Source organism: Pseudoliparis swirei, chromosome 13 (genome assembly GCF_029220125.1).
Source record: "Pseudoliparis swirei isolate HS2019 ecotype Mariana Trench chromosome 13, NWPU_hadal_v1, whole genome shotgun sequence".
Classification (NCBI taxonomy): Eukaryota; Metazoa; Chordata; class Actinopteri; order Perciformes; family Liparidae; genus Pseudoliparis; species Pseudoliparis swirei.
The window spans coordinates 10,243,207-10,267,099 of record NC_079400.1 but is presented as its reverse complement, the minus strand read 5'-3'; the positions used below and the strand labels follow the sequence as shown (position 1 = coordinate 10,267,099).

General features: G+C 46.9%; 2 protein-coding genes across 4 annotated transcripts in view; one reads left to right on the top strand and one right to left on the bottom strand.

Moving 5' to 3' along the window:
• Positions 1–192: 192 nt before the first annotated feature.
• LOC130203348 (ATP-dependent RNA helicase DHX8) lies at positions 193–11,911 on the top strand. Of its 2 annotated transcripts, XM_056429433.1 has the most exons (23): positions 193–304; positions 392–477; positions 557–623; positions 716–795; positions 907–1,013; positions 1,128–1,595; positions 1,837–1,981; positions 2,309–2,494; positions 2,582–2,669; positions 2,754–2,851; positions 3,530–3,677; positions 4,105–4,286; positions 5,469–5,663; positions 5,765–5,950; positions 6,054–6,264; positions 6,375–6,556; positions 6,692–6,832; positions 7,316–7,471; positions 7,949–8,086; positions 8,216–8,344; positions 8,431–8,627; positions 8,879–9,058; positions 9,841–11,911. In XM_056429433.1, the coding sequence occupies exons 1-23, from the start codon at positions 202–204 to the stop codon at positions 10,058–10,060; spliced, it is 3,693 nt and encodes a 1,230-aa protein (XP_056285408.1). In that variant the 5' UTR covers positions 193–201; the 3' UTR covers positions 10,061–11,911. The 2 variants fall into 2 exon arrangements, with proteins under 2 accessions (XP_056285408.1, XP_056285409.1); XM_056429434.1 differs by lacking the exons at positions 193–304; positions 392–477; positions 557–623; ... (4 more) ...; positions 2,309–2,494; positions 2,582–2,669 and having other exon boundaries at positions 2,762–2,851; positions 3,508–3,677.
• Positions 11,912–12,247: 336 nt separating this feature from the next.
• etv4 (ETS variant transcription factor 4) overlaps positions 12,248–23,893 on the bottom strand; it is a 36,890-nt gene continuing 25,244 nt past the window's right edge. For both annotated transcript variants that reach the window (XM_056429435.1, XM_056429436.1), the window contains 5 exons: positions 17,853–17,921; positions 16,303–16,350; positions 15,257–15,429; positions 13,684–13,785; positions 12,248–12,787 (listed from right to left, as the gene is read on the bottom strand). In XM_056429435.1, the coding sequence (XP_056285410.1) occupies positions 12,560–12,787; positions 13,684–13,785; positions 15,257–15,429; positions 16,303–16,350; positions 17,853–17,921 (620 nt within the window). In that variant the 3' untranslated portion in view covers positions 12,248–12,559. The remainder of the gene's footprint in view (positions 12,788–13,683; positions 13,786–15,256; positions 15,430–16,302; positions 16,351–17,852; positions 17,922–23,893) is intronic.

Below are 23,893 nucleotides of genomic sequence, written 5' to 3'. Positions count from 1 at the left end.
GGGGAAGTACAAAAACCTTGTATTGCACAGTACTTAGCCGGGTGTACAAGTTCCACTCCACTAACGGTTCTCACCTGTATTACTGTCATCTGCCTGCTGACCGCCAGGGGGCAGCAGCGCTGCAACACGCGCGTTCACAGCTCCAACGGAAGAAGGAGAAGTAGAAACCACTTCCTGGTAAGAAAACAACAAACGAGAGAAATGGCTGATTCGGAAGAAATACAACGTCTCGAGTATTTATCCCTGGTGTCGAAGGTGTGCACGGAGCTGGAGAATCACCTGGGATTTAGCGAGAAGGATCTGGGTAATGTGACGTCACTTTTTCCTCCACTGACGTCAGGGTTGTTTTGCTGTCAGCGCGAGTAACGTAACGCCGGTTGATGTTTTGCAGCTGAATTCATCATCAATCTGGCCGAGAGGCACCCAACGTGTGATGGATTCAAAGCGACTCTTTCTGAGAATGGAGCCGACTTTACGGTAAGTGAGCTGCGTCACACACCTAATGTACGTGTTTATTATTACTGCTTTGCATTTAAATCCACATTTCTTGTTTCAGGACACCTTTATTGGTAATCTATTCAGACTTATTAATACTATGCGACCCTCAGCATCCACAATTACAGGTAACCTTTCTGATATGTTTATATACTAATACACTGTACAACAACTATATATATTCTGTTAAACGTTACCTTCTCTGCTGCTCATGAGTCAGAGGTGAAGCCAAAGAGTGGAAAGGACCTACTGAAAGACAAGTACCCAGCTTTATGTAAACCAGATGATCCTGCGTGGAGAGTAAGACATTGTTATTAGTATTCTCTATAACAGAAAATGGAACTCGTCAGAAATACATAATATTTCAGGCGTTATGGAGCGGTTGTAACTCATTATTATCCCCTCCTTCAGATTCCACCATGCCACCCAGAAAAAGACGACGCGCAGGTGGCAGCAGCAGCCATGAAGGAGCTGGAGATGCTGATGCCTAATTTCTGTGGAACGAGCTCTGATGATGGGTACACGTTTTGTTCGAAAAGTGTGACTGTTGTTTGGAAAATGTTAAAGTTTATGATATATTTGTAATCGAATCGTCTCTTTATAACTCTTTTCTCTCCTCGTCTGCTCCTCAGGGCCGCCAGGAATTTGGACGGTCCCAGAAGTCGAGACGCAGACAGACAGACCGGACGCCGGCGAAGTCGCTCTCGCTCCAGATCAAGAGATCGAGACGGAGACACGAACCCCGCGCACAAAAGGAAACGGGTGTCGCGCTGGAGCGACCATCCGCCAAGCCCTCGCAGAGACGGCGGCAACAATAACGCCACCAACAACAATAACAACCCCGACAACGACAACAAGAAACGGGTGTCACGCTGGAGCGACCATCCACCGAGCCCTCGCAGAGACGCCAACAACGCCGCCAACAACAACCACAGCACCACCGACAACGACAACAAGAAGGATGAGAGAGACTCTGACCGCCGGCGGGATCGACTTGTGGATCGGCCTCCGCCGGAGGAGCCCGTCGTGGGCGACGTCTACAACGGCAAGATCAGCAGCCTGATGCAGTTTGGCTGTTTTGTGCAGCTGGAGGGCCTCAGGTCAGTCCGCTCAGGGAGTCTTTGCAATGAGAGGGATGTTTCTTTAAATCCTGCTTCTTCTTCGCGTGGATACTCATAATGGACGGAGAGAATGGCTGCAGGTCTCCCTGTTGTTAAACGTCAATTGTCATCCACTAGAATGCATGATGTGCTGCATTCAGATGAGTTATTCTTCCAGCCTGTCACGTTGTTATGGTGATTGCATCTGGATGCTGACCTTTAGTGTGCCAACTGTCCGCAGGAAGCGCTTCGAGGGCCTGGTGCACATCTCCGAGTTACGCAAAGAAGGCCGCATAGCAAACGTGGCGGACGTGGTCACCAAAGGCCAGAAGGTGAAGGTCAAAGTTCTGTCCTTCACCGGAACCAAAGCCAGCCTCAGCATGAAGGTGAGTTTCGTATAAAAGGTCAGAGGGAAATGTGGTTTGTACGCTTCACCTTCAGGAATCCTGAGGAATGGTTCACCGTGAAGGAAACGGTTGGTACACGATACCGAATGACTCGCTGGTCATGAGTTCGTCACGAAGGTGAATCGTAAATGATGCACTGTTCCCTTTTTTTTCGGCAATAAGAAGTTAAAAAGCACAACTCATGTCACCGTTAAACTAATGCACACATGAAATAGCAGAAAGCACTTTGAATCGCATCTAATATGGTATTTAGTTTCCTTTACATTTTGGCCAGAAATAAGTGATCACTGGTGTACACGTTGCCAGGATGTGGACCAGGAGACGGGGGAGGACCTGAACCCCAACCGGAGGAGGAACCTGGACACCGGAGAGGAAGCCATGAGGAACCCGGACCGCCCCGTTGAAGCCAGCTTGGTGGAAGTAGAGGAGAACCCGCTGGAGCGCAAACGGCTCGCCAAGATCACCGACCTCGAAAAATGGGAAATCAAACAGGTATTCATTCATCCGAGGTGTCGATTAGGTGTGACTAGTGACGTCTTCCGTGGCAGTTTCAAAATAAATAAATGCCGTCCCGTTTAGATGATCGCCGCCAACGTGCTCCCCAAAGAAGAGTTCCCAGAATTCGACGAGCAGACGGGAATCCTTCCCAAGATGGATGACGATGAAGGTAAAGCTCTCCCCCTTTTCTCACGCTTCTCCGTGAACGCGGCGCTGCAGAGGGACGCCTCCTCGCTAACGGTCCGCTCCACAGATGAAGAGTTGGAGATCGATCTGGTCGAAGAGGAGCCGCCGTTCCTGAGGGGACAGACCAAGTTCAGCACCAACATGAGCCCGGTGAAGATCGTGAAGGTATTCAATACATGTCAAACAATATATGAATGAGTTGCATCTTATAATAACCAGCATAACACCTCAATAGCACGCTAAGATATCAATGGACTTAGCCCCTTTTGTGTGTGTGTGTGTGTGTGTGTGTGTGTGTGTGTGTGTGTGTGTGTGTGTGTGTGTGTGTGTGTGTGTGTGTGTGTGTGTGTGTGTGTGTGTGTGTGTGTGTGTGTGTGTGTGTGTGTGTGTGTGTGTGTGTGTGTGGAGGGGGGGGGGATACAGTTTGGGACTCATTATAGAAAGCATTGATTTTAAATGGAATTTTTATAGGGCAAATGAGAAGATGTCTCAATATGGAGTAAAATAGTAATAAATAAAATTTTGAAGCCACGGCTCTCAGTTTGAAGCCTAATGTATTAGAATGCATCAATTTATTCTGATAATGGCCGCGGGTTTAGAACAATTTGGGTTTTAATAGGGAAATGTTTGTGCGTAACAGTTTGAGAGTTTGTGTTTTGGCCGTTTATTATAGACTTATTATTACATTACATCCTTCCATTTTTTTATTTTGTTAAAATAATGTCATCGGCATTAACGCAGCCAAAAATAATCCCCAAAATGGATGCATTAGGTTCAGATATAGTTCCGTAGAAGAACTTTGGTAACATTTGTTTCTACAGCTGTTTTCCCTCTGCCCATCAGAACCCAGACGGCTCGCTCTCCCAAGCCGCCATGATGCAGAGCGCCCTGTCCAAGGAGAGGAGGGAGCTGAAGCAGACGGCCCGTGCAGTCGAGATGGACTCCATCCCCACCGGGATCCACAAGAACTGGATCGACCCGATGCCCGACTGTAAGGGACCCGCTCGGCCGTGCGCCGCGTCGGCCGGAACAATCGTTCACCCGGAAACTCAATTCAAGGGCAAAATCAATCAATATGTCACGTGTCAGAGATTTAAAATGAAATGGAACCGCCGGGCTTGTGCCAGGCCCATTACACTGTTACATTGTTACCGTGGGCACGGCTGGAGATGGTTATCTCGCTTCCCCATGAGGTCGCCCCGGCAGGCTGACTCGTAATGCAATGGGACTCGGCCTTCCGCGGCCCGAGGGGATGGCGGGAGGTTTTTACAAGTTCGCGACCTCCCGACTCCGAGCGCGACACGACAACGGCTCCTCGGGATAACGGACTCGTTATTGCCGCAGTTCATCTCGATTCAAACTAATCGGAGGGGATCTTGCAGGAAGCCTAACGCCGGTCCTGTTCCTCTGTCGTGCAGATGAAGGGAGGCAGATTGCCGCCAACCTGAGGGGCCTCGGCGCCTTGCCGGCCGATCTGCCGGCGTGGAAACGGTCCGCCTTCGGAGGGAACCAGGCGTCGTACGGCCAGAGGACCGAACTCTCCATCCTGCAGCAGAGAGAGATGTTGCCCATTTTCAAGCTCAAGGACCAGCTGGTTCAGGTACAGTCCGTGGCACGAAGACACTCACGGGTCAGTTTTGGGATGTTTTTCATTTGTAACACGTCTGTTTTGAAGACTCGTGGGGGAAAGAAACATCCAGATTACACATTGAGCTGTTTGCTCCACTGCTTTGTAGAGATTTATAGATATTTTAGATTTCTCCTTAATTCACTAAAAGGTAGCATCAGATAATGCCTCTTTTGCATATTTAAATATACAATTTCAGAAAACTTGTAATACAAAAATAATTGTTTTAATGTAAGTAGCTCAACTGTGGGAAGTTTCATCGTGATATTTATTAATCTAATGTTTTCGCTTTTCTCCTGAAGTGTTTCCCTTTACGGTCAATGTTGGGAATGTAATGATAACAAATAATATATTTATTATAATAAATAACACACTATTTGTTTACCACTTTTCGTACATGAAAGGCAACACAATCTGCTTTATGATATGGAAATAGACGCAGAAGGAGCATTACAAACTGGGAAAGAAGTCCAATTTAAAAAAAAGTCTTTAATAAGTAAACACACTAAATTTGTAAATAACGATATGATGCATAGAATGCAAAGCATCAATAACAATATAAAAATCTGTACTTATATTTTCCACATCAATAACATCAAAAGGTCTTTTCTTCTTTAAATTATAATATTTAAGACGAAAACTCAGATCAGGTGAAATCTCTGCGAGGCTTTGAATGAACCCGACTCACTTCTCCAGACGGACACCGACCCGCGTCACAGCCTCCATCATGTCCATCAACACACTTTAACGTCCCGTCATTTATTGTTGTTATTATTATTATTATTATTATTATTAGGGTCCATGTACAGTTAAAACATAAATGTCACAGATTGTAGCTACAGCTAATTTGCATCTGTAGTCCCTTGAGAAACAATAACAAATATAAAACCATAACAAACATAAAACAATAACAAACAGTACAGGATAAGAGGCACTTTAACAGTACATGTGGTAAGAAATACACACAATGCAAAGCTACAGTACAGCACTTTAAAAGTAAGGAATAAAAACATTAAAAGTAAGTAATACGAGCCGTAATAATGTTGCTCCTTAAGTACACCGGTGACCAGCTGTTAACTGAGATTGAGATTATTTTTGAAGGTGCCGATAGAGCTGCAGATCTCCGTCTCCAACGAATCCGTTCTCTCTCCGCAGGCCGTCCACGACAACCAGATCTTGATCGTCGTGGGAGAGACGGGGTCCGGTAAGACCACTCAGATCACTCAGTACCTGGCGGAGGCGGGCTACACCGCCAGGGGGAAGATCGGCTGCACGCAGCCCCGCCGCGTGGCCGCCATGTCCGTGGCCAAGCGAGTCGCCGAGGAGTACGGCTGCCGTCTGGGTCAAGAGGTGAGGGATCTCCTTCATCTGGACCAGAGAGAATCCAAAACCTGTCCTCCCTCCTTCCTGTAACGTGCGTTGGATCTTCTTTCTTTTTTAAAAAACTTCAGGTGGGTTACACCATCCGCTTCGAGGACTGCACCAGCACCGAGACGGTGATCAAGTACATGACGCACGGGATGCTGCAGAGGGAGTGTCTGCTGGACGCCGACATGAGCCTCTATTCCCTCATCATGCTCGATGAGGCCCACGAGAGGACCATCCACACCGACGTGCTCTTCGGACTTCTCAAGAAGGTTTTTAAAATTATGTTATTTATTTCACGCCATCCCCTTTGAGGAATATGAACGACGCTTTTTTTTTTCTCCACACACCGTAACTTCCTCTGTCTCCTTTTAGACGATACAGAAGCGCAAAGACATGAAGCTGATCGTGTCCTCGGCCACGCTGGACGCCGTGAAGTTCTCCCAGTATTTCTGCGAGGCGCCCATCTTCACCATCCCAGGGAGAGCTTTCCCAGTGGAGGTCCTGTACTGCAAAGAGCCCGAGACGGACTACCTGGACGCCGGCCTCATCACGGTCATGCAGATCCACCTGACCGAGCCTCCGGGTACGCTGGTGTACAAGAAACCTCAACACGTGTCTCTGTGGGGGGGGGAGTGATTGAAATGATCTCGCATGTGACCAAATGCCCCCGTGTGTGTGTGTGTGTGTGTGCAGGTGACGTCTTGGTGTTCCTGACGGGCCAGGAAGAGATCGACACGGCCTGTGAGATCCTGTACGACAGGATGAAGTCGCTGGGGCCGGATGTCCCTGAACTCATCATTCTGCCGGTTTACTCCGCCCTGCCCAGCGAGATGCAGACCAGGATCTTCGACCCGGCGCCCCCGGGCAGCAGAAAGGTGGCGAGCCGCTCTTCGATATGATTTAAATATATTTACCTTTTTTTGTTGTTGTTGAGATTCTTCTTCTTTCAATTCGTTTTAATTAGATCTAAAAAGGGTTGATACATGTCTGATCCTCTCGGGCGCCACCAGGTCATCATCGCCACCAACATTGCCGAGACGTCGCTCACCATCAACGGCGTCTACTACGTGGTGGACCCCGGCTTCGTGAAACAGATCGTGTATAACAACAAGACGGGCATCGACCAGCTGGTGGTGACGCCCATATCACAGGTAGCCTCAACGTTGGGATGGACATTCAGTGTCTCCCCCCGAGGTTTACAGCTTCAGAGGGGGGGGGGCGACCACAAAGTGTGCACGTTTTGTCCCTGCAGTGGATTGTTCTTGGCTTTTCATGGAACACGTCCAAAGTCTCTCGATATGGGAAGTCGGAAAACATCTGGCCCATTCATTGAGATCCGCCAAGATGGTCTCCTTGCAGCCTGTTGCGGATGTCTGTCTTGACCCGCAAATACCTGAACTGTCAGGCTTTAAATGTGATCGCTGAAAACAAAAAATAGCCCCCCTGATATAATGGGAGTTGAAACACTGGCATTGTTTTTGCTATAAGATGAGATGAGGCTTTGATGTCTCAGACACAAACGAGACCGGATCTCCTGTTTTAGTGAACGCAACATATCAGAATGCAAGAGTTCCTCCACTGCCCATCGTACGACCCGCCCTAACACAAAGGGTCCTCCCGGAACGCCTTTTCAGGCCCAGGCCAAGCAGAGGGCCGGTCGAGCCGGCCGAACGGGCCCCGGGAAGTGTTACCGGCTCTACACGGAGAGGGCCTACAGGGACGAGATGTTGACCACCAACGTGCCCGAGATCCAGAGGACCAGCCTGGCCAGCACCGTGCTGTCCCTGAAGGTAACGCACCGACTCCCGGAGTCTCTCTGGCTGCGAGGGCCTCGCCCCGCGGTACGTGACGACGTGGAAGATTTAAATCACGCCTTCATTGTCCGGTTATTACCTTCGCATTGAAAATGCGGAAGGTAATGTTTTGATCGCCGTGTATTTGTATGCGTGCGTGTTATTCACACAAGTCAAAAAGTATTAAACCGAATCGCATGAAATTTGGTGGGACGATTGGTTATTATCCGGGGACCATTTGATTAGATTTTGGGATCGACCGGGTCAAAGGTCAAGGTCAAAGTCATGAAAAGGTCAAAATCTTCTTTTTACCATAGCTAGCGCGGTCAATTTTTATCCAATTGGCATGCAACTAATGCCAAAATGTTCATAATTCAATGCCCAATCTTGTGATATGCGAAGGTATGCGCTCTACCGAGTGCCCGTTCTAGTTTGTGTAGTTTTTCTAGACAATTTGTTTTCTTTTCCACGCAGGCGATGGGCATCAACGACCTGCTGTCCTTCGACTTCATGGACGCCCCTCCCATGGAGACCCTGATCATCGCCATGGAGCAGCTCTACACTCTGGGCTCCCTGGACGACGAAGGCCTGCTCACGCGGCTGGGCAGAAGGGTGAGGAGGACGGGGACGCCCGGTGCACGCCGCGGCTTCCTTTACTCGTATGATCTGTGCACCGTGTGTTCTGACCTTCGCCGTGTTCGTCCGATTCGCGTCTGACTCGCACCCGTCTGCGTGGTTCAGATGGCCGAGTTCCCCCTGGAGCCCATGTTGTGCAAGATGCTGATCATGTCCGTCCACCTGGGCTGCAGCGAGGAGATGCTGACCATCGTGTCCATGCTGTCGGTGCAGAACATCTTCTACAGGCCCAAGGTTTGTGGCGCACAGCGACACCTCGGTTAAACCTTCTGTGAACCGACAAGAGACGCGAGATGCAACGCTCCTCTTCCGTCGCTCAGGACAAACAGACTTTGGCGGACCAGAAGAAGACAAAGTTCTTCCAGCCGGAGGGCGACCACCTGACGCTGCTGGCGGTGTACAACTCCTGGAAGAACAACAAGTTCTCCAACCCCTGGTGTTTCGAGAACTTCATCCAGGCCCGCTCCCTGAAGAGAGCTCAGGACATCCGCAAGCAGATGCTGAGCATCATGGACAGGTAGGACGCGTGAAGCTCCACCGCGTTGCCCTTGTTGCAATTGTTGAGAATGAAAACACGTGTCACGCTGACCTCGGAGGAATCACTGGAGCCGTAAACATCTGAAGCAATGTGTGTACATGTGGGCCAGAGCCGAAGGAGAAACACACACAGCATTTAACTTGAGGCCAACATGATGTCTAGTGGGGGGGGGGGGAAACACATTTTGAGTTGAGGCTGACATAATTTAACGACACTAATTATTCCTCCAGACACAAGCTGGACGTGTTGACTTGCGGCCCCGCGACGATGCGGGTCCAGAAGGCCATCTGCAGCGGCTTCTTCAGGAACTCAGCCAGGAAGCACCCGCACGACGGGTACCGCACCCTGATCGACCAGCAGGTGGTGTACCTCCACCCGTCCAGCACGCTCTTCAACCGGCAGCCCGAGTGGTGAGGCTTCTTCAATTGATGTACAGAATATGAAGTAAAACTTCAAAATGTTGCAACAATAATTTGAGCATTTATTGTAGTTATAACATGTTTGGGTTCTGAACTGCGATGGGCACTTTTTACTATGTTTTGACTTTTAAATCCTGAAAGTAATTTGTGACTAGAACTGCATAAGTAGCACTGAATATTCTGCTCGTTACACTCTAATACACTGGTTCTCAAATGGGGGTACGTGAAGGCCCTCTAGGGGGTACGTGAGATTTGTTTTAGGTATATTCAAAATGAGCATCCATTAAAAAAGCCTTTGAAAATAGTTATTTAATAAATATTCAATAAAATATAAATGAAAGTTCATAAACTGAATTGTATATATTATATATTATATTAAAAATGCTGTGTATTAAATCTTTGTTTCAACCCAAAATGCTTTGCACTGGTCAGGGGTAAAATAATTAATAATAATTATTATTATTATTTTTATAATAATAATTATAATAATAATAATTATAATAATTAAGAAGAAGAAGAAATAAATACAAATATTTCACGGTTGACATCACAAAAATAAATTGAGAACCTGCTCTATTAAATCCATTAAATGTTCTCTAGGAAACTGTATTATCTTTCTGGGCAACACAAGAGCCCTCGTGGATTTTTTAAACAGTCCAGACCCCAAAATATATTCAGTATCAAGAGAAGAAGCAGGAGACGCGGCGTGATGGTGGCCCAATGAGCGGCAGGCGGTCCCGATGCTTCACGGCTGTGTTTCCCTGGTCCCTCAGGCTGGTGTACCACGAGCTGGTGCTGACCACCAAGGAGTACATGCGGGAGGTGACCACCATCGACCCGCGCTGGCTGGTGGAGTTCGCGCCGGCCTTCTACCGAGTCGGCGACCCGACGCGCCTCAGCCGGCAGAAGCGGCAGCAGAAACTGGAGCCGCTCTACAACCGCTACGAGGAGCCCAACGCCTGGAGGATCTCCCGCGCGTTCAGGCGCCGCTGACGGTCTGGTGGACCGGTCGGCCGTACTGGGCCAACTGGGAAGAGCGACCGAGACATTTCATTTGGTTGTTTGGCCAAACCTGGATGATCCGCTTCAACCTCCATCTATTTGTTTTTTGACATGTGATATTCTAGAGTAATCCGTTTTCCGGCCTTGTTATGTCGACTGAATATATTCCACATATTTTGTAATGATAAAGAATAGTTTTTCGTGATTGCCGATAAACTCTGTATGCGTTTTTATTCGTTGCTGCCTCCTAATGGAGTATTGATTCAATGTGTGTGCTAAGCGTTAAAGAAATGATGATTTACGGGAAACGAGCATCGACTGAAGAAACTCAGAAATTGACGCTCTGTATTTTTAAGCAATGGCTGCAAACTTAAATAGACAATTTGAAGGGGATGATTCCCCAGCAGTGTGATGTTAGAGAGGGAATAATGAGCAGCTTATAAAATATCATAAAAACTACTCATGCCAATCAAAGCAAACACTGATCATGAAAGTACAATAATGTATTTCCGTATTTAAATTTGGTACTTTAATGCAAAAACAAAAAGGGCTCTAAGGTTTGTGGTTTGCAGTTAGAGGACAAAGAGGTTTTGTTTATTTGGGGGAATTTTCAATGATAAACTAAATACGACATTTTCATCCAGGTAAGGCCACAGTTTTGTTTTTGCTGTAGTTATTTACACTACCGTTCAAAAGTTTGGGATCACTTAGAAATGACTATTTTTCAAAGAAAAGCACTTTTTTTCAATAAAGATAACATTAAATTAATCAGAAATACACTCTACATTGTTAATGTGGTAAATGACTATTCTAGGTGGAAGTGTCTGGTTTCTAATGAAATATCTCCATAGGTGTATCGAGGCCCATTTCCATCAACTATCACTCCAGTGTTCTAATGGTACATTGTGTTTGATCATCGCCTTAGAACAGGGGTTCTCAAACTTTTTAGGCCACGCACCCCCTTCTACATCCCGACCGGGTTCACGCACCCCCAATCCCCCACACTTTTTCTTTTTTTCCGCTCCGAGAAGAGTTGTTGACGGGGGAGGGGGGGGTGCTAGTGAGAGTGTGCTCACCTGTGTGCGCGGATGTGTCAGCGCGTAACACGGCAGAGCGATGCGCGTTATGGGAGCGGCGGCGCTGGGCTTAGCCCAGAGGAGTGAAGCAGCGAAATTTGTAGACATAGAAACACTCTCAGACAGAAGCTTGCTGTTACGTGCGCCTGCTGCCAGTCTGACTCCGCTGCTTTGGGTGAATGACGTCACGTGCGACCTGGAGGTGTTAACCACTTGTGTGCCAAATCTTTTTTATTTTAAATTAACATTCGGGGCTAATTTTAGCCTAGGGACGCCACTGAGTCTCACGCTCAATGCGTGACACTTGAGAGCCCTGAGAATGTTTAATATTAATTATTACACCATTAGACCGCCATTACATTTTTCCTCTCGCGCACCCCCTAGAGACAGCTCGCGCACCCCCAGGGGTGCGCGCACCACACTTTGGGAATCCCTGCCTTAGAAGACTAATATCTGATTAGAAAACCCTTGTGCAATTATGTTAGCACAGCTGAAAACAGTTATGCTGGTGATATAAGCTATACAACTGGCCTTCCTTTGAGCTTGAAGTTTGTAGAACAAAATTAATACTTCAAATATTAATCATTATTTTTAACCTTGTCAATGTCTTGACTATATTTTATATTCATTTGATAAATAAAAGTGTGATTTTTCATGGAAGACACGAAATTGTCTGGGTGATCCCAAACTTTTGAACGGTAGTGTACATGTTTACATTTGGCCCATCAAAAATCTACTTTTTATAAATAAATTTAGGGAACATTTATTCTACTATTCGCCTTTTGTTCTTTTCTTTTGAAATACCATAAAGTGACTTTTTGGACGAACCATGTTATGACTTTTTATGCCGTAAACACCCAACACTTTTTTTTAATACATACAATACTATGATTCTTTTCTGCATTCATTAATTTAATATACTACAGCCATTTTTTTTAGACATAGTATACAGAACTTTTTAGAAATACTATAAATTATATACTATACAAACTATACAATGACATTTTCTCAACTTAGTATGGTATAAAGAATGTATTGTTTATAGAAAACCTTTTAGTGCCTCATCACATAAAAACAGGAAAGAATAGGCTCGATTTCCATGTGTGTATTATTATGGGTATTTATTACGCAATCTCTCCAACCACAGTCATGTTTATGGATCAAATAGGCCTCCGATGTGAGTAGAATGCAGCTCTTAAAAACATAACAAAACAAAACAAAAAATCCCAAATGATGAGATTAATTTAAAACAAAAAAACGCCATAGCCTTATATACAAGTGGATGGGGTGGGCATGTGCAAGAGGTGCATGGGCTTTCAGGGTGTGTATGATGATGGGTCAGTACGACGGGAAGATTTTCTGAAGGTGGAAGAAAGGAAGGAGGGAAGGAAGGGGGAGGGAGGGGGGGGTGGCTTTAGTACATGTAGCCTTTGGAGTAGGGCTGGGGGCCCATGTTTTGGGGGGCTTGTTCCGTGGCGTAGGGCCCGCCTTCGTCCAGGTGGGACAGGGGCACCGTGTCCTCCTCGTTGACGTAGCGCTCGAACTCGGCCTTCAGGCTGGGCCGCTGATTGTCGGGGAAGGCCAGAGAGATGAGCGCCTCGGGCTCGCACACAAACTTGTAAACGTAGCGTTCACCGGCCACCTGGAGAGGGAGAGGGAGCGGCTGGAGTCACAGGGAATACATATATATATATATATATGAATGAATATATGAACAAGTGCATTTAGCGCTGTGTCTCTTACAGTTGCTTATAAGCACTTTACTATGAAAGAAATGGAGGCTGGTTCCCAAAAATGACAATATTTCTTAAATAAACGTAGTTATGTCTCTTTATGTCTTTTAGTTTCTTTTAATTTGGTCTGTTTTTATTTTTTTGTTCCTATGTGTTTCTTGTGTTTTTTATCTTAAAGGGATTCACCTGGTTAAATAAAGGTGTAAAATAATAATATGGCTTTATATATATAATAATAATAATACAGCTTTATATATAATAATAATAATTATTATATGGCTTTATATATAATAATGATAATAATATGGCGTTATATATAATACTAATAATAGGACTAATACTAATAATTATAACGATAATGGCATACTATACAATAAGACTTTTATCGCACCTTTTTGTATATATACTACACTTTTATGGCAGACATTTATATTCTTGGTGCGTTGCTGTAAATACCCAGCTGTGCCAACACTTCACCAAATGGATAATTTACAACCAGGAAACCCAAAATGACTTATAACTGATGAGTAAATGACTAAAAGCCATTAGTTACAGATATATATATATATATATACTCTTTAGAAAAGCATGCTATACTAAAGTGGTACCAGTTATCTAGTTATGATACTATGAATACATATGGAAGATGACTTTAGCAATTTATCCTTTAAAAACACATTTGAAGTGAACCTGCTACAGTTATTATAAACACACACAGGAAAGACATAGCATGGCCCCTAACATCTGCACAACTTTAAGATGACATCATCTCAGAACAAGGACACATGATTGTTGCGTGTTGTACCTTCTGCATGATTCCCTTCTCATAGTAGTAGCGCAGGGAGCGACTGAGCTTGTCGTAGTTCATGGCCGGACGGTTCTTCTGCATGCCCCACAGCCGGGCAACCTGAGCCGGGGGGGGGGGGGAGGAAATGTCTGTGGTTACACTCCTGGCTCAGTCCAGCTTTGGTGAGGCTCATTTTGTCTTTTAAAGGAGAGTGGTGATTTGCATGCGTTTGAAGGGCTTTCGGACACAGCCCTTCTCATATGACACGTCAACAAAAGAAAAGCGTCGCCGTCAGCATTTTAAAATCCAGAATTGAATATCCCCCCACCCCCAAAGAAATCACATTTTAGACAGCTTGTGTGTATTTCCCCTGCGTGACCACTAGGGGGTCGTCTGTGGCAAGCCAACGCCTCCTCTCTCTGGCTCTCAACTCCACGGCGTCAACACGCCAACATCTAGGGGTGAGTCCCCCCCCCCCCTCCCCCCACATGTGGATTCACTTCATTTTTATGTAACCCATGACCACTTGAATGCAACCAGTGTCCCACAGTGTTCACGGGGAACTCAGAGGCGCGGCTGGTCGTCGTGAAACACACTCGCGACCCGACGTTGAACTCTCGGCGTGACGACGGGGGCCTCGAACTCTTGATGGGAGACGAGCGCCGAAAAGGGAAGTCAATCAAACAGGGAACCGGCTTCGTGTTGACAAACATCCCAGATGGTGGAGGGAAGCGTAAAGCGGGGAGGGGAGAGAGGGGTGGGGGGGGGGGGCACTGAGATTCATGACTCAGGAGGAGACAGGTTGTATCCCACTGTGGCCATCCAGCCAGCAGCCCTGTTTGATCTCTGAGTGTGCTCTCAGCCCTAATTGCTCTTGTAAAACTCTTACCCCTCATTCATTTTTAATGTACAGTGAGAAGATAATGGAAAACACAGTATAGACCTCTCCGGGCGAGGACCCACCCAAACGGACGCTGTTTGCTTCGTCCAATCAAGTTGCTTGATTTAAACGTCGCCGAGAGAAAACAACAATATATATGTATAAAAATGACTCAACGACAACGTGAAGAGGCGGGGGACAACGGGGGGGGGGGGGTTCAGGGTGATGGTGCAATGCGCTCGTCCTTCATTTATCAAGCCAGCGTTTGCCGTGTTGAATAATGAATGTGGGACTAATGGAATACGGATAACAGAATACACCCGAGAGGAAAGTGGCCGAATCTCACTTCTAAATCTCTTCTTCTAATCTAGGTAGCGCCTAAAAAGCCGGCTAACGTCAAAATCATTCGAAGAACAACTCCCTCGTCAGATTCATATCGACGTCGTGATCTCTATCGACACTTCAGGGGTGCCGGTGCTTTTTAAAGCGCCGTCCCTCTGAGATGATGGGAAGACAGGTTTGATAAAAAGAGGCTGAAGATTAACGTTATGTTGTTGGACACGACACACATGCACCCGGGCCTAAAGACGCCCGCTTCAGAAGTCACATTAAAAAGTCTCCATAAAAGTTAAATGCTGTGATTAATCAAAGAAAGTCTACATTTCTCAAATCCAAAAAAATTTACACTTAAAAGATGGTTTCCGGACTAACCTCTTCCGGCTCGATGAGCTTGAACTCCATGCCGCGGCCGGTCCAGGCGATGAAGTGGACGTTACCCGGGTCGTCCAGCAGGGCCACCAGGAACTGCCAGAGCTGCAAAGAGCCACGGCGCTGGTAAGGTGCGCCCTCGCGAAAAACTCCTCCCCCTTCCTGCTTCACCTCACCTGGGAGGAGGAGACGAGGCCGGACGTCATTTCATGGAACACGTGATCACGAATGTCGAGATGGACTCGAGCGTCTCTGGAGCTTCACTTGTCGTTGACACAAAGTTATTGTTGGATACGTGTTGTGCACTTCAATCTGCGTCTTTACATCGGGGTTAAAACGCTTCTTATTTGACCAACGAGGACATTTTGACCAGCTGGAGGAACTCTCTGCCTCAGTGGGGCCAAAACATCGTGAGCTCCTCTAATCTGGATCGCTCATGTTTGCATATAGTGACGTAAACCGAATCAAATGGTTATTAACTACCGCTTATCAAATGGACCGATAAAAAAAGGGCATGGAAATAGGACATAGGAAATATTTAAAAAAATACTGTGATGAAAATAAAACCGAGCGATTGCCTCCTGCAGGTAAGTGGACACTGATTGGTTGTGGGTTGTTTACCCGCCACCGGATCCGTGGTACACGAGTGACGGAACGTGAGACGCTCAGCTCGGTTACTTAACGCTGCTGGTCCTCAAAGAACTCGCACACTTCGCTGGTCACCGCCGGCGCCGACGCCCTCGGGCTCTACTCCCAATCTGGCGTCAATCACCAGCAACACCTCCACCACACGGGGGTTGGGTCGTGTGTGTGTGTGTGTGTGTGGGGGGGGGGGTCTCTCTTCCCACCGTGACACGGGAGTCGAAGCCCTCTTAACCGAGCTGCCGGGGACTCGAGGGCCCCGTGCAGCCGTCTCCCACGGGACCACGGTGGGAGAGAAACTCGAGACACCTGAGCAACACCTCGCCAAGTGGGTTGCGGTGGGCAAATTACATTCTGAGTGAATGCAAGTGGGGGGGGGGGGGGGGGTATGGGTGCAGCTGGCTCACCTTCAAACTTCTCTGGAACCACACGGGAGTCATTTTCAAATAGATAGCCTGGGAGACAAAGGGAGAGTTGTGTTAGTTTCAAGGGGCCTCGAACTCAGCACCGCGAGGTTGTTCATTCGGGATCCGGGCCAAGATCCGAAAGAAACGCCACGAGGCTCCGGTCACGCACCGAGGAACGTTGAGCCGAGGAGTGTGTGCTTGGCTTTTTGCTTTCTGTTTCAAAAATAAAGTAGAAAATAGCACTTTTAGTCACAGGGAAAGAATTTTATGTTTGGAAACGTTCTAAAAATCGACTTCTTTTGCTCCCGTTTTCAGGGCCGTTATTATCGTGACAGATTTAGGAGTCACGAAGTCGGCTGGTGAACGAGAAGAAGTGGAATTACACAAAATGAGAGTGAAGGGAAAGATTGTTTTCTTTTTTTTTGGTAGAGGAAATACTGTGTTTTTTTCCCCAGGAGTAATGTTTATTCAGGGATTCTTGAGGCGGGGGGGCGGTGAGGCAAGAGCCATTGCCAATGGAAACATACACACGGCGCTGGTTAGCCAATGGAAACACGGACACTCGGCGCCGGTTAGCCAATGACCGCAGAGCTCTAACCAAGGAAGATAAAGCATCGCAGAGCAGATTGGAAACATGCAACTGAAATACTGACATCACGACGAGTCCGCAAACTGGAAAACCACGAACCAAGGTCGGTGAAATATGAATGTTTTCACAATAAAAGTCCCATGGTGGGTGAAATATGAATGTTTTCACATTAAAAGTCCTATGGTGGGTGAAATATGAATGTTTTCACATTAAAAGTCCTATGGTTGGTGGAATAGGAATGTTTTTCACAATAAAAGTCCCATGGTGGGTGAAATATGAATGTTTTCACAATAAAAGTCCCACGGTTGGTGGAATATGTATGTTTTCACGATAAAAGTCCCACGGTTGGTGGAATATGAATGTTTTCACAATAAAAGTCCCATGGTGGGTGAAATATGAATGTTTTCACAATAAAAGTCCCATGGTGGGTGGAATATGAATGTTTTCACAATAAAAGCCCCACGGTTGGTGGAATATGAATGTTTTTCACAATAAAAGTCCCATGGTGGGTGGAATATGAATTTCTTCACAATAAAAGCCGCAAGGTTGGTGGAATATGAATGTTTTTCACAATAAAAGTCCCATGGTGGGTGGAATATGAATTTTTTCACAATAAAAGCCCCACAGTTGGTGGAATATGAATGTTTTTTACAATAAAAGTCCCATGGTGGGTGGAATATGGGGGCGGCTGTAGCTCAGTGGGGTAAGGGGGTCGTCCTGCAACCCCAAGGTCATCGGTTTGATCCCCGCTCTCCCCATTAGTTGCAAGTCAAAGTGTCCTTGAGCAAGTCACTGAACCCCCAGTTGCTCCCCGGGCACTTCACTGCAGCCCACTGCTCCTTAATGACTAAGGATGGGTTAAATGTAGAGAATTCATTGAGTTGCCTCTGTACCTGTACAATGACAATAGATTGAATCCAATCCAAATATGAATGTTTTTTCACAATAAAAGTCCCATTACCTTCATTGCTGTGCTGGGGGTTTGGGTAGCCCTCGTTGTGGTGGTATATAGAGGGACAGCCAGGCACATCTGTAACGGAACACAAACAACTATAGGTCACATTTTTATTGATTTAAAATCAGTTAATCGTCTTTCACAAATTTCCACAGTGAAAGAAAAAGTTGACGTTTTTAGCCTTTGTGTTTTATCAAGCATGCATTTAATTTGCTGGAGCGTAAAGTGCTGACGAGGGGTTGATCGTCAGAGAATAATCCCTTTTGGAGATTCCAGTAAACAAAACAAAAAAAAACTTACTGCTTACTCAGCCAATATCAGCTTGAGAAAGCGTGTATATTATATATATATATATATACAGTATATATATATATATATATACACTACCGTTCAAAAGTTTGGGATCACTTAGAAATGTCCTTATTTTTCAAAGAAAAGCATTGTTTTTTTCAATGAAGATAACATTAAATCAATCAGAAATACACTCTATACATTGTTAATGTGGTAAATGACTATTCTAGGTGGAAACGTCTGGTTTCTAATGAAATATCTCCATAGGTGTATAGAGGCCCATTTCCATCAACTATCACTCCAGTGTTCTAATGGTACATTGTGTTTGCTAATCGCCTTAGAAGACTAATGGATGATTAGAAAACCCTTGAAAACCCTTGTGCAATTATGTTAGCACAGCTGAAAACAGTTATGCTGGAGATATAAGCTATACAACTGGCCTTCCTTTGAGCTAGTTGATTATCTGGAGCATCACATGTGTGGGTTCGATAAGACTCTCAAAATGGCCAGAAAAAAAGAACTTTCATGTGAAACTCGCCAGTCTATTCTTGTTCTTAGAAATGAAGGCTATTCCATGCGAGAAATTGCAAAGAAACTGAAAATTTCCTACAGCGGTGTGTACTACTCCCTTCAGAGAACAGCACAAACGGGTTCTAACCAGAGCAGAAAGAGAAGTGGGAGGCCCGTGCACAACTCAGCAAGAAGACAAGTACACTTATGGGTCTCTAGTTTGAGAAATGTGTCCAGACGCCGTCACAGGTCCTCAACTGGAGATTGTGCGCTTTTTAGTTTTTGTGTTTTTTTTAAATATTTTCTTTGCCACAAACACATCGGCACTAACAGCATACGCACCGCACACTTTTGGACATAAACTTTGCGCAAAACAAGGGTTTTGTCCACTTTTTCCATCGATCCAGCGTGGCGGCGGAGATCGCGAGCGAACCACAACAACAACAGTGGAGCCGCTTACGGGAGACGAAAACATCGAGGAAACGGAGCGGAATTGAACAGACTGAGAGTTCAAGCCCACCGTCCACCTCTGCCCAGCATCCTTCTTGCTAACGTCCAGTCTCTGGAAAATAAGATGGATGATGTTAGGGCAAGGATCAGATTCCAACGGGACATGAGGACTGTAACATCTTTTGTCTGACGGAAACATGGCTGACCCGCTGGTGCCGGATCGAGTCATATGCCCAACCGAGTCCTTCTCTGTTTTCCGTGCAGACAGAACGGAAGAGTCTGGTAAATCTAAGGGTGGAGGTTTGCTTCATGACGAACAACATGTGGTGCACCCCAAGAACATTAAGACTCTTTCTCGTTCCTGCTCGCCGAACCTGGAACATCTGACGATCTCATGCCGTCCATTCTACCTTCCCCGGAGTTCAGCTCGGTCATCACCACAGCCGCTACATACCACCACAAGCGGACACCGACGTAGCACTATCGGACCTACATGATGTGTTATGTCGGCATCAGAACAAGTATCCCGCGGCTGTGGTGGTGGCTGGGGACTTTAATAGGGCAAACCTAAAAAGTCATGCCGAACTTTCACCAGCACATTACGTGTGCTACCAGAGGAAAGAACGTTGGACCACTGCTATACGCCATTCAAGAGAGGCTACAAGGCTGTCTCTCTCCTCCGCTCGCAAATCGACCATGCCGCCATTTTCTTGCTTCCGAGTACCGCAAAAGATCGCGCGGAAGCGGTAGTGACGAGGAACGTAAGCGGTGGTCTGACCAATCAGAGGCTGAGCTACAGGACGCCTGGTCGCCGACTGGGACATGATCCAATCCAGTTCCAGTGACGCCAGCGGTTTGGCGGAAGTAGCAATGAGCCTCATAGCAACGCTTAGCGGACACCTTCGTCCCCACGGTAAAAGTTAGGGTCTTTCCTAACCAAAAGCCGTGGGTTGATAGACCCATCCGTGAAGCTGTGAACGCCCGTCCTGCTGCCTATAACTCCGGTCTTGTATCCGGCAACATGGACGAGTACAAGGCAGCGGTCTATGGACTGAGGAGGCGGTGAAGAAGGCCAAGAGGAGGTACCGAGACAGAGTGGAATCACAGATGGAGCAGCGCGACACCAGGCGCCTATGGCAGGGGCTACGGACTATCACAGACTACCAGAGCAGACCCAGCAATGGTGAGTGCCGACGCATCCCTAGCGGACGACCTGAACTCATTTTATGCACGGTTTGAGGCTAGCAACAACAGCGCTAGCTCGCCGCTAACAACAACACCGTTAGCGTAGCCGAGGTGAGTTCTACCGCTGGGGATGAACACACACTCTGTGACCGAGCACAGTGTGAGGAGGGCTCTGTTGAGGGTGAACACCAGGAAAGCTGCAGGTCCAGATGGCATATCTGGGCAGTACTGAAGACCTGTGCAACCAGCTAGCTCCAGTGTTCACCACAATATTCAACCTCTCCTGGCTGAGTCCGTGGTCCCCGCCTGCTTCAAGAGATCCACTATTGTCCCTGTGCCCAAGAATGCTTCTCCAGCATGTATGAATGACTACCGACCGGTGGCCCTCACCTCGGTGGTCATGAAATGCTTTGAGAGGCTGATAAAGGACTACATCTGCGCCTTCCTCCCTTCCTCCATGGACCCGCTGCAGTTTGCTTATCGCCCAAACAGATCCACGGATGATGCTGTCTCCCAGGTACTGCACACCACACTCTCTCATCTGGACAGCCAGAGGGGGGCTATGTGAGACTGCTGTTCATTGATTATAGTTCAGCTTTCAACACCATAGTCCCTCCAGACTGGCCGGCAAGCTGATTGAGCTGGGACTGAACACCCCTGTGTGCTTGGATCCTGGACTTCCTGACCGCCAGGCCACAGGTGGTCAGGGTGGGCAGACACACCTCAAACCCCTCACCCTGAACACAGGATCCCCAGGGTTGCGTCCTCAGCCCCTACTGTACTCCTGTACACACATGACTGTGTGGCCAGGTTGAGCTCAACACCATCATCAAGTTTATGGATGACACAGTGGTGGTGGGCCTGATCTCCGACAACCGAGAAGGCCTACCTGGAGGAAGTTGCTGATCTGTCACTCTGGTGCCGGGACAACAGCCTCATCATGAATGTCACCAAAACTAAGGAGCTGATTGTGGACTTTAGGAGGGTACAACAACAGAGGACGTACTCACCACTGGGGATTAACGGGACTACTGTGGAGAGGGTGAGCGGTATAAATACCTGGGAGTCCACATCACCGAGGATCTGACATGGTCAACGAACACAGACACTCTGGTGAGAAAGGCAAGGCAGCGCCTCTACCACCTCAGGCAGCTGAGGAAATTTAAAGTTTCCCAGAGGATCCTTCAGTCCTTCTACTCTGGAGCTGTAGAGAGCGTCCTGACAGGAAGCATCACAGCCTGGTTTGGCAACTGCTCCGCCAGGACAGGAAGGCTCTGCAGAGAGTAGTGTTCGGCTGAAAGCACTATTGAACTACACTCCCACCCTGCAGGACTTGTACACCAGGAGGTGCAGAACCAGAGCCGCAGGATCATGAAGGATCCTCACCACCCCAACAACAGACTGTTTCAGCTGCTGCGGTCAGGCAGGCGCCTCCGTAGTCACGCTGCAAGAACAGAGAGACTGAGACGGAGTTTCTTTCCTCAGGCCATCAGGACTGTGAACTCCGACCTCACCAGGACCCCCACATAGACCCACACAACTGCCCCTCTTAGGCACACACACACACACACACACACACTTACTGTAAATATTGTGTTGTTTTTTATTGTAAATAGTGTGTACTTGTTGCCCTTGCACATTCCTGCTGAGCATTGCCACTTTCATTTCACTGCACACCCTGTGTGTGTATGTGACAAATAAAACATCTTGAATCTTGAATCTTGAAACATTAGAGTCTCTAGTTTGAGAAATAGACACCTCACAGGTCCTCAACTGGCAGCTTCTTTAAATGGTAACCGCAAAACGCCAGTGTCAACGTCGACAGTGAAGAGGCGACTCCGGGATGCTGGCCTTCTAGGCAGAGTGGCAAAGAAAAAGCCATATCTGAGACTGGCCAATAAAAAGAAAAGATTGGTATGGGCAAAAGAACACAGGCATTGGACAGAGGAAGATTGGAAAAAGGTGTTATGGACAGATGAATCCAAGTTTGAGGTGTTTGGATCACACAGAAGAACATTTGTGAGATGCAGAACAGGTGAAAAGATGCTGGAAGAGTGCCTGACACCATCTGTCAAGCATGGTGGAGGTAATGTGATGGTCTGGGGCTGCTTTGGTGCTGGTAAAGTGGAGATTTGTACCAGGTAAAAGGGATTTTAAATAAGGAAGGCTATCACTCCATTTTGCAACGCCATGCCATACCCTGTGGGCAGCGCTTGATTGGAGCCAATTTCGTCCTCCAACAGGACAATGACCCAAAGCACACCTCCACATTGTGCAAGAACTATTTAGGGAAGAAGCAGGCAGCTGGTATGCTGTCTGTAATGGAGTGGCCAGCACAGTCACCAGATCTCAACCCCATTGAGCTGTTGTGGGAGCAGCTTGACCGTATGGTCCGCAAGAAGTGCCCATCAAGCCAATCCAACTTGTGGCAGGTGCTTCAGGAAGCGTGGGGTGACATTTCAACAGATTACCTCTACAAATTAACAGCTAGAATGCCAAAGGTCTGCAATGCTGTCATTGCTGCAAAAGGAGCATTCTTTGACGAAAGCAAAGTTTGAAGAAAAAAATTAATACTTCAAATACAAATCATTATTTCTAACCTTGTCAATGTCTTGACTATATTTTCTATACATTTTGCAACTCATTTGATAAATAAAAGTGTGAGTTTTCATGGAAAACACGAAATTGTCTGGGTGATCCCAAACTTTTGAACGGTAGTGTATATGTATATATACATATACATATACATATATATATATATATATATATATTTAGTGATCGCCTTTGAGCATTCGCAAGGACAAACGCTGCATTTATCATATCGCCTCTCTTGTCTCGGGCGATATTTTTAGGCCATGACCGAGCGCCCTCACCAGACCAGAGAAGTGCGACGGTATACAGTGTCTGCACTGTATCTGGGCACTATTGACCGACTCAAATAGGCGCATTCACCGAAATAGATTTCATATTCCTCCTCATGAACCTTCAGGCACAACTCTCTGCGAGCTGGAACACGTATTAATGTTACGAGCAAAGACTTTTCTTTGTGGTCCACATCCTGAGATTGCGCTGCTCTCCTTTCGCATGTTATTGCTTTGTTTTGTTGCTTTGGCTGTCTGTGAATAACATTTTAAAAAGGTGTGACATCGATTCTTCTCTACGCCGTCGCCCCTTTCATGTGCCGTCCGTCAACCGTAGGAAATAGACGAATGGGGAGCATAAAAAACAGAAAAGGTGCAGCTCTGGGCCTCCGGCGCAGGCCGTGACTCACTCCTGGGGAATGCAGCTGCAGCTCTGTGACTGTGATAAGATGCCACAGGGGAAAATAATTACCCCCCCCCACACACACACACACACACACACTCAATCGCACTGTAAATAATATGTCTGCCAGCGTCGGCAAACTCCCACGAGGGAGTGATCGGCAGATTGGGTGTGAGAGCGGCGGGTTAATTGTGCACTGAGTGGTGTGACCAGTCTGGGTCTTTATATGCAACACAATAGCGGTGATTAAGACAATTTGTGTGTGAGAACTTGTCTCGGCCTCAAGCCGGCTCTCTAAATGGGACATGAGACTTTAAAAGGCGTTCGGCTCTCATTGTTCACAGTGA